Source organism: Camelus dromedarius, chromosome 19 (assembly GCF_036321535.1).
Source record: "Camelus dromedarius isolate mCamDro1 chromosome 19, mCamDro1.pat, whole genome shotgun sequence".
Taxonomy (NCBI): Eukaryota; Metazoa; Chordata; class Mammalia; order Artiodactyla; family Camelidae; genus Camelus; species Camelus dromedarius.
This window is the reverse complement of record NC_087454.1, coordinates 6,090,062-6,105,000: the sequence shown is the minus strand read 5'-3', so window position 1 is coordinate 6,105,000 and position 14,939 is coordinate 6,090,062. Positions and strand designations below refer to the sequence as shown.

The 14,939-nt window shown below is 38.5% G+C and overlaps 1 protein-coding gene across 1 annotated transcript in view; it reads left to right on the top strand.

The window, feature by feature from the left end:
- LOC105103188 (uncharacterized) overlaps positions 1-14,939 on the top strand; it is a gene marked incomplete at its 5' end in the record, with an annotated part of 151,292 nt that overhangs the window by 2,321 nt on the left and 134,032 nt on the right. Inside the window, one exon of the mRNA XM_064476621.1 lies at positions 12,901-12,987. Within this exon, the coding sequence (XP_064332691.1) occupies positions 12,901-12,987 (87 nt within the window). The remainder of the gene's footprint in view (positions 1-12,900; positions 12,988-14,939) is intronic.

The following is a 14,939-nucleotide window of genomic DNA, read 5'->3' as shown; positions in this document are numbered from 1 at the left end:
TATCTCACCCTCTCCTATGTAGCTTCTCTCTTTTTTGTGGGAGATGTCGCTGGTTTTAGGGAGGGCGTTGTGACGGAATATCAAGGTAATGTCCAGAGAGCCTAGTGGCAAATTCAGAAGGCAGACTGTGGAGCTGGGCCAGACATTCAAGATCAGCAATCCCCTAGTCCGGCAAAGAAGATGCTGGCAAGGGCGGTGAACGCTCTGGAAGAGGAAGGGAAACTTTATCTGGCTTCTTGTTCAACTCCGGGCTCTGAAGATAAACTTCTCGGGTCACCTGCCCAAGAATATTTTTTAAATCTTTGGTTCCATAGGTGGGAAATTAGTCTTTCTTATTGAGCTAGGATATTTCGCTTTTGGTCCCTGAGGAGGAAGACGTGTCGCTTTCGCCCAGGTGCAGCCTGGGGCAGACCTTCTTTGCAAATTTCTATTCAACAGAGGTGTTTTTATTCCCTGTGGGTCCAAGAGACTAGGAGGCCTGTGAGAAAACCTCGAACTTTAAGTTTTTAAATGGGCATTTGGAAGTGGACTACCACGTGAAGGCTTAACTGTTAGAAGCGCAATAAAATGAGTCACAGAGAACAATTACATGTGTGGAAGAGCAGGTGTTGGTTGAGAAAGGGTGGAGTGAGGTCTGCGAAAGGCGACATCTGAGGTAGGTGTTGGACAGGTGCTACCCCGTAGAAATACAGTGTGAGCCATGGGTGCGGTTTTAAATTTTCTAATAGCACGCATTGATCACATTAAAAAGAAGTGAATTAATTTGAATAGTACATTTTATTTAGACCTGTATCTACAACTATTATGTCAACTTACAGTCGATGTAAAAATTTGAAGTGGTACGTACTTTTTTCGGTATGAAGTCTTTGAAATCTGTGTGCATTTACATTTAGGGCAGATCTTAACGGGAGGTAGTCTCATTTCAAGTGCGCTACAGGCATATGTGGCTGGTGACTCTGGTATTGAGCAATGTGATTATTGCTAATTAGACCTGGAAGTTGAGCCACTCTAGTTTGCATGGTAGAATTTGAAGAACTCTTAGAGAACCATCACTTCCCAGCCTACAGAATGCAGTGTAACCTGGGAGGAGGGTATAGCCCCATGGTAGAGTGCATGCTTAGCATGCACAAGGTCCTAGTTTCAATCTCCAGTACCTCCATTAAAAAATAAATAAGCCTAATTACTCCCCCCTAAAAAGTTTAAAAAAATAAAATTAAGAATAAACAAACAAAAAAAAAACCCACTGTGTAACCAATACTGACCCACAATATAATACTTCCAGTACTGTATCAATTGTACTTGTCATTTCTCACATCATTTCCATGATATAAAAAGTCTGGAGATAAAGGGTGTTTCTGGAGATAGATTGAATAAATTCTCTTATGAACCAGGAATTAGTAAATGGGGAGAGAGAACATTTTATAATTCAAAGGTAGATCACAGTGGAAGGAACAAAACAAATCAGCTATAGATGGAAAAGCCAGGAATTATTTATTATCCTGATAAAACCAGCCAGATGTGGACATAGGTAGGGGTTATACCACCTCCATTCTGGAACATAATTAACATTAAAATTTTTTTGACGCATCTCTACCCAAACCCATCCTGCTCCCCTGCCTTTGGGAGAGCCTTGAAAAAAATTCAATTGCAAATGAGATGTGCAATTTTATGGTCTGTGAACAAGGAAGACTATCTGAACTATTTGAATTTAGAAACTGCTAGGTATTATAGAACAGTGTTTCTTGTTAATACAATAAAAAAAAAAGAACATTTATATCATCTGCCAGTGTGATTACTTAAGTAAAATACAGTAACTGCGTATTTTCTCCACAGTATTATTACAATGAGCACAGATTATCATCCTACAAGTAAATGGCAAATACTTTTCCACCTTTTAGATGCTTTTTTCTTAAAAAACAAAAAGCATTAGTAAGTAATGGCAGAATTCTAATACTACTTTAGCCAAATTATTTCATAGAAATGCACAATTGTTGGATAGACAGTGATTTAAATTATGAGGGAAATGTCCAGGAGAGGAATTTTTCTGAAAACAAACTTTGGATTAAAAAGACTTCAAACTTATGATGGACTGAGTGCCTTTAATACAGAAGAAAAGTGATTGAGGTAAATACACACTGATCTTTAGGAACAGGCAAAATAAGGAATCACTGAGTGGTCTGATTTTAAGATCGCTTGGGGGATACCCTCAAATCCTCCCTGAACACTCTGGCGTTAAAGCGTCCTTAGAAGCTTATCTGTCTGAGGTTCTCCAGGGAAGACGACAGTGTGCCGTAGAGCTGACACTGTAAGTCGGCGTCCGTCATTTTTACAAGGTGTGAACGAGAAAAAACATAACAAACCTCTCAGTCGCTCCTGCTGCTGCCAGGCCTCCTCCCACCTGCCCTGCGTCTGCTCCTCACTTCTAAAGAAAGTCTTCTGGTCTCTTCTTTCCATTCCTCTTGCCTTTAATTTGTAGGCAGACAGTTAGCAAAAGCATTCAACCCCCTGTTTTGTAAATTTCTAGAAAAAAGGGAGAATGGCAGACACCCACAACTGCTTAGAATTTCAAAAGGCAAAGGAATTGGCTTAGGTGCCAAACATAACCAGGGCTTGAGGGCTGGGTAAGTCGAAAGGGCGTATTTAATAATCTGAATATATAACATGGTGGCACTAGAAAGTACTGAATGACTGAATTCCAAATCACAGTGAAATGAAATGTGGGACGGATGTGAGAAGGAGCCACGAAGAGGCTTTAGGTACAAAGAAATGAGAAATGATGATGGACGTGCAGGGTAAGCAGTTCAGATGCTGGGGAGGGATTCAGTTGCACTTGGAAGGTTCTTTCCTTTTAGTCTCTGACTTTCACTGAGGTCATTGCAAGTGTTCTTTCCATCCTCGCTTCACTCACCCCAAGTCCTAGGGGAGAGCATTTGACTGACTGTGCTCAGGTCACTTGCCGGCCTCCTGGCTTTGTCACAGGCAACGGAAGTAGGTTCTGTCAGCCCTTCCTGGCTTCTATCATTGACAACAGGAATCTGGAGTCACTGAACCTTGAAGACTATCCACACTGGGAACTAGGAAACTGTGATGCTGTTAAGGAGGGGAAATGAATGCAAGACAGCAAAACAAATCAACCAAACACCCGGTAACTGTCCCTGACACTTCCTACAGTCTTGGACTATTTCCTCATGACATCCTGTTGTTCACAGTATCAGTGCAGTTTAAAAATGGGAGGGGTCTATGAGTGATTCACTGGTTATAAAAGAATTTATGCAGTATTTTGCTTAAGAGTTACGTGTGTAACACCAAAATATGTATTTCTCAGTTTCCTCTTTCTCATTTACTGAAAAGCATACTGATGGGACATCTATTTGCCAAGCACTATGTTAGATATGGGAGATGCCAGAGTGTGCACAGCAGGCGTGGACACCCTCTGGGTCGTGAAACTATTACATCAGCAAAGGAACCACATCAGCAGTTGATGTTTTAGTTGATTAATCCAGATTAACTGGCCCTCTCAAAAAAGCAATATTTTCTCATGCAAGATTTTTACATCAATTTCTTAAATAGCATTTCTCAGATTGAGTGACTTTAGAAGTATGGGTAAATCAGGAAAAGTGTGTGTGTGTGTGTGTGTGTGTGTGTACCATATGAGCATAACGGGGACCCTGGTTTAGTTGATTAAACTATGTTCAGCCAAGTGCTGAGCATGTCTGAGAATTTTTGGTTTAAAGTGGCCTAAAATGAATACAACTTTTTAGTGAAAAAACTTAAAAATTTAGACTTTCTGATGCTTCAGTGATGTCAGTATTTTAGCAGTTGAACAGAAATTGCCTTTTTTTAAAACCTAGTTCCCTTTAAATATTGGGTAACATTTGAAAAATACTTTCTGGCCATCAGAATAAGAACATGCACTCTATCAATGAAATTCCACATTAACTTCAAACTTCACGAAGCTCTCTTTATCTGCCATTTGACTGGTTCATTTGTTGCATTTCCATTAAAAAAAAAAAGACTAAGAAGTCTCCTGAGAAAGGACTAATTCTAAGGAAAGAAACTGGTATACAGTCTTGATCTCACGCCAACATCTCAGGGCCAGAGAAGTAGCTTTGATTACAGAGTAGCGTTTGCCACTTGTGTTGTCCCATGGTCCAATCCTCAGGCAGTTATTCCTGGGTTTCGGGAGAGGGGCTTGGAATAAAAGCTGGGATCTCTGTCCTTTGGGAACCTCAGTGGCTCTACCTGCTGACCTGGGTAATGTGGAGGGGTCCCATGTGGGTAGAGATGATACGTGTCCCTCCAGCTGGCATTGCCAGTGGCGCATGGGATAGACAGAGGCATGAGTTCAAGTTTGATCAGAACCAGAGGAGATGCTGGAGAGAACACGGCGTGGCCTATAATGGGGACCAGCAGGAATCAGTATAGGGAGTGACAGTGGTCCCTTGAGGGGGCCCAGCAGCAGCTCTGGAATTGACAGGAAGTGATTTCCCTGTGGTTTGTGGGGTGGAGGTGCCACCACTGATTTCATGATGGATGTGGTTTGAAGAGCACCTTCGCGAGCACAGAAAACATGACAGCAGGCGGCAAAGGGAAAAGTAGAGAAAGAAAACGGCAGATGTTCCAAAGAAGCTGAGAGTATCGAGTTTTAGCGAATATGATTGAAGACCTTGGATTCTTTCCAAAGAAATGAGGGGTAGTTTGAATTAAGTGTAGGGGATCATAATAGTTATGTCTGAGCTAGAGAAATCCTTAATTAGTATTATAATTGTGACCTTAAATGTATCTTCAGATTGGTATGCCATTAAAAACACACATTGCATAAAAATTTGTAATAAAAAATAACATGTAAGTTATGTGTTAAGTGCATAATTCAACTTGTCAGAGCAAATATGTGATGAGAATTGTTTTTTCCCCTAGTGCATGTAGCCTAGATTATTTCAGAAGTGATATTGTGTAGAACTGTTTACATTGTTCTCATTTATAGCTGTTTTCCCCTTAAGATGGAAAAAAAGATGTTATATGAAATTTATAATGCATTTAAAAATATTTTTTGCTTTGAGACATTTCAAATATTATTAACAAAAAATATATATAGAAAAATCATTTGCTTTAGGTTTATTGAACTGACCTAGATGTGTGTCTTAAGATACTATTTGGCTCCTAAGTGATTTGAATCTCTTTCATTGACTTGGAAGCCTAAAAATAAACACTCAGGAAAGCATCCATCCTAAGGAAATAAAGAAATATTTTATGTAGATATAAGGTGCGTAAAATATTTGGTCAGTTTATATGAATCGAATCAATTTAAATTTACTTTCCTGACCCCTTCCCCCCCCCTTTTTTTTTTCTAAATGGAGTATCAGAGTTCTAGAACAATGTTTGTCCAGTTGGGGAAGGAGCACTTTAATCAAATGTTTGAGTTTCGGGAATTTCAACAAAATAAGAAAAATTTTATTAATTTTCCTTTCAGAAGGAACTGCCCACCTCCAGGTAGTCATACAGATTTGCCCAGGAAATCAGCAGAATGTCTACTTACGGAATCTCTTCCTATTTTGGTTGGTGCTAAAATTAAAATCATTGACAACAGTGTACCAACTGTTAAGCACAGCTATTTTTCTGTCTTCTCTTCAAGTTGATGTTAATGAAGCCCCCAATGTAAGGCTTTATAAAATAATAGTTACCAAAATATGTCGTAAGTAGTTGATTGGACAAAGAATTTTTATAAGAATTATTTTAACATTCAGAGATAATACTTTGTTACTCCAGTTCATTGATGATAGACATTTAAATCACTGGATTTATTTATAAGCCAGTGAAATTTATGTACCTTTAAAATAAAAATGTGAGCATGGGAATCTGTATAATGGTAAAAAGTATGGTTGAGAATATTAGAATCACAGAAAGGCTAAATGAGAGATCGTATAGCTGATGTTGTAGAAGTGCAATGAGTCTTCTATAAACAGCGGCACGGTAAAAGAACTGAGGGAAAAACTTATTTTCTGACACATTAGTGATGCAGCTAAGATGCAGTCTCTTAGCAGCTGGGCAGGCTACTAACTTGTTTACCTTTACCTCTTAAGTATTTGGTGAAATTTTTAAAAAGATTGGTTTTTTGCTTCCAGAAAATAAAATTGCACTGTATCAATGAAATTCCACATAAACTTCAGACTTCAAGAGGCCACCATGTTGACTCGAGTTGCAACAGTTGCATTTCCATTTTAGGAACAATTTTACTAGAAAAGTGTTTCATAACCTTAGTGTTGTATCTTTTTAGCGTAAGTTAGTCCTTAATCTCCAAATAATTCCATTTAGAGTCTCTTTCAGATACTTTTTGTTTTCTATTAAAGAGATTTAATAGAAAATAAGATTTTCCTTAGCCTTCATCAGATTGACCAAAAGCCTTATAAAAAAAAGACCCATGGGAAGACCTGAACCCTTTGCTGTAAGACATAGAGTTTAGTTGTCGATAAATTACCAGATTTTTAAGAGCAAGTATTATTAATTAAGATTGTTTAAACTAAATCTAATAATCCATTATATTGATTGCTTTCACGTGGAAGTGTGCTACAGTGATGAAAACACTAGTACTTGAATGAACCTTGAAATACAACACATGAATACGAGTAATTGTAGATCCATGAGGAAGACACAGTTACTAAATGAATGAAGGCACAACCAGAAATATTAGAGGGGTGACTGTGGTCTAATAGCAGGGCCTTCCTAATTTGAAAGGCAATACTCTAAGCTGTATACATAAACTCACTTACGTGTAGGATAACGCTGCCAGGCTTCAACTAAAAAGAAAAAAAGCCCTTATTTTGGTATTACTTTTGTAGGACTTTTAAATATGTGTAAAAAAACAATATATTTATACTTAACCTTTGAATTATCATTATTACTTAAGTAATGGAAAGATCTTCCTGTTTAGAAGTTAGGTATTTGGGGACCCGCTTTAACTCGGAGGATTCCAGGTCCAGAGGAGCACGTGATGCATTAATGCCGTGGGGTCCTGTCGGATAAGCCCTGCAGCAATTATGCACGCAATAGCTCTCTAGTGGTTTGAACGTTAAAATGCCTCGTAATTTACCATGAGGGAGGGCCTTAGGGGAAGAAAGAATATGGCTCAATTAATTAGTACTTGTTAGCAAACTTCAACTATTACCCTATTTAGATTTTCAAATCACTGATATCTCAAATACCCACAAGATTTGGAAAGGAAGTAAGAATAAGCAATGGAGAAAGCTAATTTGTCCAACAGGGCACCAACTTTTGAATATAATGTGAGCAGTGGACCAGTTTTCACAGGTTAGCCTTTCTATAAAAAAGGAAAGGGAAGTGTTACCAAATTTTCTGTTTTTAACTCTGTTGTTAAAAACTCATGCCTTTCTGTCTGAGTTTCTGAGTAAGGTGAATACTCTGGATGACCATCTAGGGATTCCTATGAAAATCTAATAGCACTAAATTAATTCTGAGACATTTCTGCTGCTTTATTGTGGGTGTTGGTTTTCTCTTTACTCATTGTATCTCCTAAGTGGCTATTGTTGGTATTTAGAAAGATGAATTCTTTTTAATGATTATCTGGTTGTTTTTCAAAGTATTATTCAAATAATATTGTCTTTGTTCTAAAAGATTTTCAGTCAAGTCTCTTAAATTTTCATGGTATGGAAACATTGTCTTCAAATAATATTCACACAAAATAGAACTATTTTCAATAATTTCAGCTCATGTTACTCCTTATTTTTGTTCTATCTGCTTTGGCTGAGATTTCTAGAAGAATATTGGACAGTAACATTGATCGTGGACATCGAGTCATAGTTTGAGTTTTCATCATTAGTGTTTTTTTGGTTTGTTTGGGTTTTGCTGTAGTTTTGTTTTTCTGCTTAGTATAAAGAAGACTTTGGTTTAAGATAATTATTCTTTATCGTGTTAAAAAGCATCCTGTATCTTTAGTTGCAATTAACTTAAAAAGTTTGTAAATCGGTCCTATAAAAATAGTATTTGAGTGGATTTAGTAAGCTACAGCATGTTTGCGTTTGACATAGTTCCCACTAACCTGCATTTTATTCCAACCTCCTGATTTCCACATTGATGTTTCATACATATATATAAACTGCCTGACCTTGTGAACATTTAAACCTGAAATCTTTGTATTAGATTTTCAAAGTGGGGAAAACATAAAGTTTTCCCAAATTTATTTATAAATTTTAATTTAATTATACATATCTAGGCTTCGCGCCTTTTAAAGGAATAATGTTCAGGAGAATATCCTAGTTTGTAAAATTTTGATGCACGGCTGTAATCATAGAATGTAGCTTTAGTTATTTGCTTTCTGTGAAGGCCTTGTGTTTATTTAACTTATAGTCCATTATAGAAAACGTGATGATTGGTAATAAAAAGCTGAGCTGAAGCAGGTGGATTCACAGGAAAAGGACAAGAATGGAGCCAGGAAACCTCCTGAGAAGTGGATAGATGCATTCAGATCCCCTCCCTCCGGAGCTAATGGGGCTGACTTGAAAGGAAGTGGTTGCCTCGTTGAGTCAAGACGCTTTCATGATTCACACTAACCTTCCTCTGGTGGGCAATTTCATTCTCGCTCTTATAGCCCCCGAGGAACTGCATGGGTGCACACTGGAGAATTTCCTGACCAAAGTTCACGTGCAGTGTAATTTAAGTAAAAGCCCTGATTACAGTCCGTGCTGCTCTGAGTCAAAGGATAGGAAAACCTGATATGTGTGGACGGGCAGAGTGGGTGCCTCTTCCTCCCCCAGTTCAGCGAAAACAGCCCAAGAAGTGCACTAACTGAGGCTGATTCTAAACACTGAGCGGCTCATTCCAGGAAGTTGGAAACAAAGAGTATTGAGAGCATAGACAAGACCAGGTTACTGAGTAACTGGTTTATGTATCACACCTGATTACTTCCGTGTAGAGCCGTATATATGTGTGCATGTGCAGTTGTCAGATTATTCATCTCGATGTAACAAACAGTTAAATATCACTCATATTCAAACCTACTGTATGTATATTGCTAAGTGCCCTACTTTGAATTTCTCAGTGGGTCTGCTGATTTCCCTGTGAGATGATTATAGACATATCCAAAAGCATATTCTGAATGATTGGGACACTTTTAGGAATTTATTCTATTAGCAGCCTACCTTCTGGTAATACATACCCTCTCCTAAAACTATCTCACTTTATTAAATCCTGACACTATCCAATGAAACACCAGCAAAGGAGCTAGTGTTAACATGAAGTCTTTTGTTTCCAAATTTATAGTAGTTTCCATGTGCTTTACCCTGTTGAACTCTGCCTACTGTATTTAGGTTATTGGCCTATCAGGGCAAGATAAAACAATAGAAAGGAAGAATTATTTTACTATTTAGTAACAGGTTCATATTTGAGTCATTGGCTGGTTTATGTTATAAAAGAAATTGGCAAAATAGTAGTAAATTATAAATAATAAATTACAATTTTTTTTTTATTGCTTCACTATCTCAGTAGTCTTGAGAACAATTAATCCTGAAGGTCATTCTTAGTTTAAAACAAAGGTACAGGCAAGTGGTGCAACCCCCACCCCTCCCTGGGCTGCCAGACCGTCCTTATTTGGCTGTTTCTCCCTCGTGTCACTTATCACCATGCAGCAAACTATAAAATACGCATATTTGTTTGCTTCTATTCTTCCACTCACAGAATGTAAGCTCTGTGAGGGGAGAGATTTTTGAATGTTTTGTTTTACTGATAGATTCACATAATAAGCACTCAGTAAATATTGCTTAAATAATTGAATGAATGTGAAACGTCATATCAGCATAAATGGACACTGTACAACTTAATCATAATTTGAGCAAAAACATTAGTTAAAAACTCACTGCTGGGACTAGTGAGGGCGTTGGGATTCCATTACTTACTTTACTATATTGTAACTTCGGGAGGCAGAGAACAACTGGGGAACATCCACTAACACAGAACATGCCGCCCGTGCCTTTATGCCCTTGTGTCATTTTTCCTTTGCCTAAACTTCTCCTTCCAATAAAAATTCCTTTCCCTTGTATTTTTGATATGGCTAATTCCTAATCACACTTCAAACTTACTTCAGGTAGTAATTTCTGCAGGAAGTCCTGGACGTCCCCAGAGTGGGCTGGATGCTCCTGCTGTTCACTCAAACAGAACTCTGTCCTTCACCACAATATTAAATCATGCCAGACTGACTACGTTTAGCTTCCCTGTGCTCTCAGTGCCCTGTGCTCTGAAGGCAGAGCCACCACTTTCTATTCATTCTGAAAATCCAGGCATAGTGTTTGGTTCCTAGAAGGACTCAATTAAAAAGCAAAAGAAAGAGGGTCTTGAAGGAAAGAAGAGAGGGGATGGGGAACAGAAACGAAGAGAGGAATAAAACGTGATAAAAAGGTGATAACTCTTGGCTCATTTTTAATCAAGAAAGAACGTCTCCCTGGTGGGAGAATTTTGTTACTACAGAAGGTCTCTAAACAAAGGTTTATTTAGCAGATGAATTCAGATGGTATTATGAGTACCTCTGAGGGCCAAGCACAATTCTAGGCACTGAGGGGGCTTCAGTAAACAAAGAGATTATGTTTCACCCTCATGGAGCTTATATTTTAGTGCAGGAGACAGACAATAGCAAGTGTAATGTTACAGAGGTCATACAAACAGATAATGTAATAAAATACAGAATTTGAGGAGGTTTAAACGGAATCAGTGGATTGCCTCTTTGCTCAAGACTCCTCATAATTCTTTGCTCATAAAATGCTATTTGCTGTATCCTGGAATGTGAAGTACGAAATACATCACCCTGGTGGTGGCATTTATGACTTGCATGTGTGCCTCAACCCATACTGAATGTGGCAGGAGCAATTTGCATAGATTCTGAAACCATCCATAGACCTTTAAGGGGCCCATCTTCCAGCTGAGTGGGGAAGCATCGAGCCCCGAGTGAGACAGGCTCTGGAAGGCGCCCAGTGTGCGGGCCTCCTTCCTGCTCAGCTGGGCAAGACCCTAATTTCTCAGCTGACAACAGGGATGAAAATGGTTTGAGAACCTACAAACCAAATAAACTTCCCCAGACTTTTAGAAAAGTGACTTCACTTTGATTCATTCTCCAAGGACCTGACTAACCTGGTGTTATTTATTAATGAGTCACTTCAGTAGACAAGGAATTGGAGTTTTGAGTTAGATTGGGGGAGTTTCCAGGTAGCAGCAGTTGACTCATGCTGCCATGCAACTACTATAAGGAATACACCACCATTTTTCTCTAATAGAGGTGAATTATCTTGCCAGCATGTGGAAGAGTGTGCTTAGAGCGTCACAGTGCTTTGTGTTAAAGGGGAGAAAAACACCGTACAGTGACGGGGGCGGAACAGGTGTGTCACTGCAGTACAGCGCACAAGACTCTGCTTGCATACTGCCGAGATTCACACCAGCCTAGAAGCTGTTGACAGATAAAGTAACAAAAATGAAACTCACTTAGTTTTTCTTTACTGAGACCTCAAGTTAAAGTAGATTTTCAGTTCTTGTACTTACTACGGTGATAGAACAGAGATTGACGGCAAATATGTGCCAGTCCAGAAAAACAAATTAAGCCTAGGTTCATATCAAAATTATATTTGGTCTTGGGAAAAGAGCTGCTCTTTGGATTATTTTTGATCCTAAAACAAATATATTATGGAGTATCAACAGTATTCTTGGTACGCATTAACCTTTCCCTGTGAGCAATACTTGCAAAGTTAATGTTGTTTGCAGTCGACCAAGCATTATTGCTTTTGCAGTGTTGGAGTTATCGTCAGAGTAGGTTACGTTTTACTAAATGCAGATTACTGGCAACAGACATACATATTTCAGTCTGCACGAAGTATGAAACTAGATTTGGAAAATTGATGACAGACCTTTTTCTCTATTATAAAGTCATATTTGATGCTACAGTTTGGTTACCAACATAAGGACAAAAGCGGGAAATGCGAAGTGAGAATTTTTGATTTGTGTTGTTGAGGTTGTTGATGTGTCTTGAGTAAAATTTCTGGCTAAATCATCTGTACCTTCCCTCATGTTACTTCAGTTGACATAACCAAAGAGACCTGTGAACAGACCCTTCTCACTTTCCTTCCTTCCTTCCTTCCTTCCTTCCTTCCTTCCTCCCTTCCTTCTTTCCTTCCTTCTTTCCTTCCTTCCTTCCTTCCTTCCTTCCTTCCTTCCTTCCTTCCTTCCTTCTTTCTTTCCTTCTTTCCTTCCTTCCTTCTTTCCTCTCACCCTCTCCCCTCCCTCTTTTTTTCTTTCTACTCAGCTATCAACATGGAAATTTTGCTATAGATTCTCATAATTAAGATATTATTAAGGGGGGAGGGCATAGCTCAAGTGGTAGATTGCATGCTTAGCATGCACAAGGTCCTGGGTTCAATCCCCAGTACCTCCATTAAAAATAAATTAATTAATAATAAGCCTAATTACTCCCCCCCCCAAAAGATGTTATTGAGTTGACTACAGAATTCTGGACACGATGACACGATATACTTTGTGAGTTATACACAAGTGCGTAAATAGAGTCATCAGGGAACTCTAAACATCATTATAATCCAATGATGTCCATTCCTTGAGTATGTCCTAAAAATAATTTTGATTACATTTTTAAATTATTATTGTGAAGTCCCCATTTGAAAATTTTCTCATTAATTTTTTAGCAACAGATAGCATGAACTTGATTCTTGAATTACCTTTAGTGACCTTTCGCAAGACGATAATTACAAAAAAGGGAAGCCTGGAAGACTTGTAAAAAAAATTAAGATTATAAAGTAGCTAAAATGGCCCTTCTGTGCTGGTGTCGATTTCAAAATTAACATTTTGGTTCATGTGCTTCTAATAATCACTGACCCTTACTTCATGTACTTTCCACAGGAAATGAATACAGCAGAAATTACTTTGACCCACTGATGGATGAGGAAATAAACCCAAGGCAGTGTGGGATGGAGGTCAGCGGAGAGGGTGAGCTGGAATTAAGTATGTAATTTTTGTGTCAGAATATTCTTTTCCATTCATGAAAATGAGGTGACAAAGATCACACATGCAGTTCCATTTAGATTTTGCAGCTTACAATTTAAATGGTAAGTTTTAACCGCTAACGACAGGATGGGCAGCAAAGGTAGTTTTTGATCAAGGACGGCAAGCCAGCCAGAGCGAGGAAGCGGGAGCGTGCTTTCCTTTGATGCTGCTGTAAGCAGTTTTGGGCCATTACGAGGCCCATGTTATGCATATGAGGAGCATTATCACTTTACAAACGCCATCTCAGCTCTTCAAGTTCAAAATGAGCGTTCTTCAATAAAATTCATCTAGCATGTGAGATTTCTGTACACAGTGACTATTGAATTTCTTTTATTGACAGTGTGGAACCACCATCTAAGTTTTGAACGACAAAGGTGCAGTGTTGTGATAATGTCCTCGTCTTTAATCTTGATTCTAATTGTGACTGTAAAATAACAATTTAAAATTACTCCTTATGTGCCTGCCGCTGTGCATATTTGGTAGTTTACAAAGCACTCTAGGGTTTGCAAAGGTTATGGAGATAATGACAGTGACAAATGTTACTTAGAGTCATTTGCCATCCAGAAGATTGTATTCCACCACTGGGCTTCAGTCATTGGATCTGCACTTTTTAATGAAAGTCTGGGTTAAAGCCTCACAAATAAAAGGGTTCAGGCATGGTGCCAAGATTATTTTAAAAGACAGTTTTCAGTAAACTAAATATATTTTTAAATGATGAAGAATCCACGGATATCATCAAGAGACAAATGTGCAAAATAAGGGAAGGACTTATTCTCAGGACGAGTTTTCACCAGTAGCTCAAAATTGTAATGAATTGGAAATTGGAAAATCTCAACCTTTATTTACCCCCAAACACTCCAGGGAATGAGAAACAATCCCAGTGAATTCTGGAGAGGAGTACTGATTGAATTACCAGTTGAAGATTATTTTAATTTCTTGGAGAGCATGACACATAGTTATACTTGGTGGAATTTTTATAATGCAGGGACTCCTTCATTCAGGAAAGGTGACTTAATAAGATTTGTTGAATGAATGAAGAATGGCTGTAACCACGGACAGGCAAGTTTCATGAAACAAAATCCTGTTGGTCACCCTTCCCTGGTCAGCAATTATTGCCCAGATCCTCTGGTTAACTTAGGGGTCCACATTATAGAGCAGGCAGCTCTCTCTACATCTGCCCACAATCAAGTGTTAAGCCCCAAATAAATGATGTCATCTTTTTCTTTTTGCTGGGTATACAAGTTACCCCACTTAGAGGAACAGACAGTGCTAATTAGCACAAGATGTCCCTCCGCATTCTCTCAGGCCCAGGGCTGAAGACCATGCAGAGACCTAAGTGTTGCTGGGATGGGCCCTGAGCAGACCCAGCCTGAGCAAAGGTGGGGTTCACAGCGTTCAGTGCGGCAGGATTTGAGGGACACACCACAGGCTTGCTTGCCCCATCTGTCTTCACTTTGATTCAGCTTTCTTTTCTTTTCTTTTTTTAATTTTTACTTATAATTTATATCCTACTTGCTTCCCAAATAATTTGAGACAGCTTATAATAGAAACATAAATGTATATGGTCAAAGTCAAGTTCAAATAAAGATGCCAGGGGGACTTGAGAACACCTACAAAAGGAAGAAGTAAAAGTAGAGAAAAACACAGAGCAACATTACAGCTGTAGTTAAGCGTCTACTCTTACTTTGAGCTTCCTGGACGTCACCATAGAAAGGACAGTAGCATAGGTTAGATGACTTTCAATGTTTAGTAGAATTCATGACTCTTTTTCAGTGTAAATAATCTACCACCACCATTTAATTTTTTTTCACTATTAAACATCAAATGTCGGTTGATGTATACACATATATTCAAGTCCATGGGGAATAATTCTGTTAAGATTTTTTCCTTCAGTA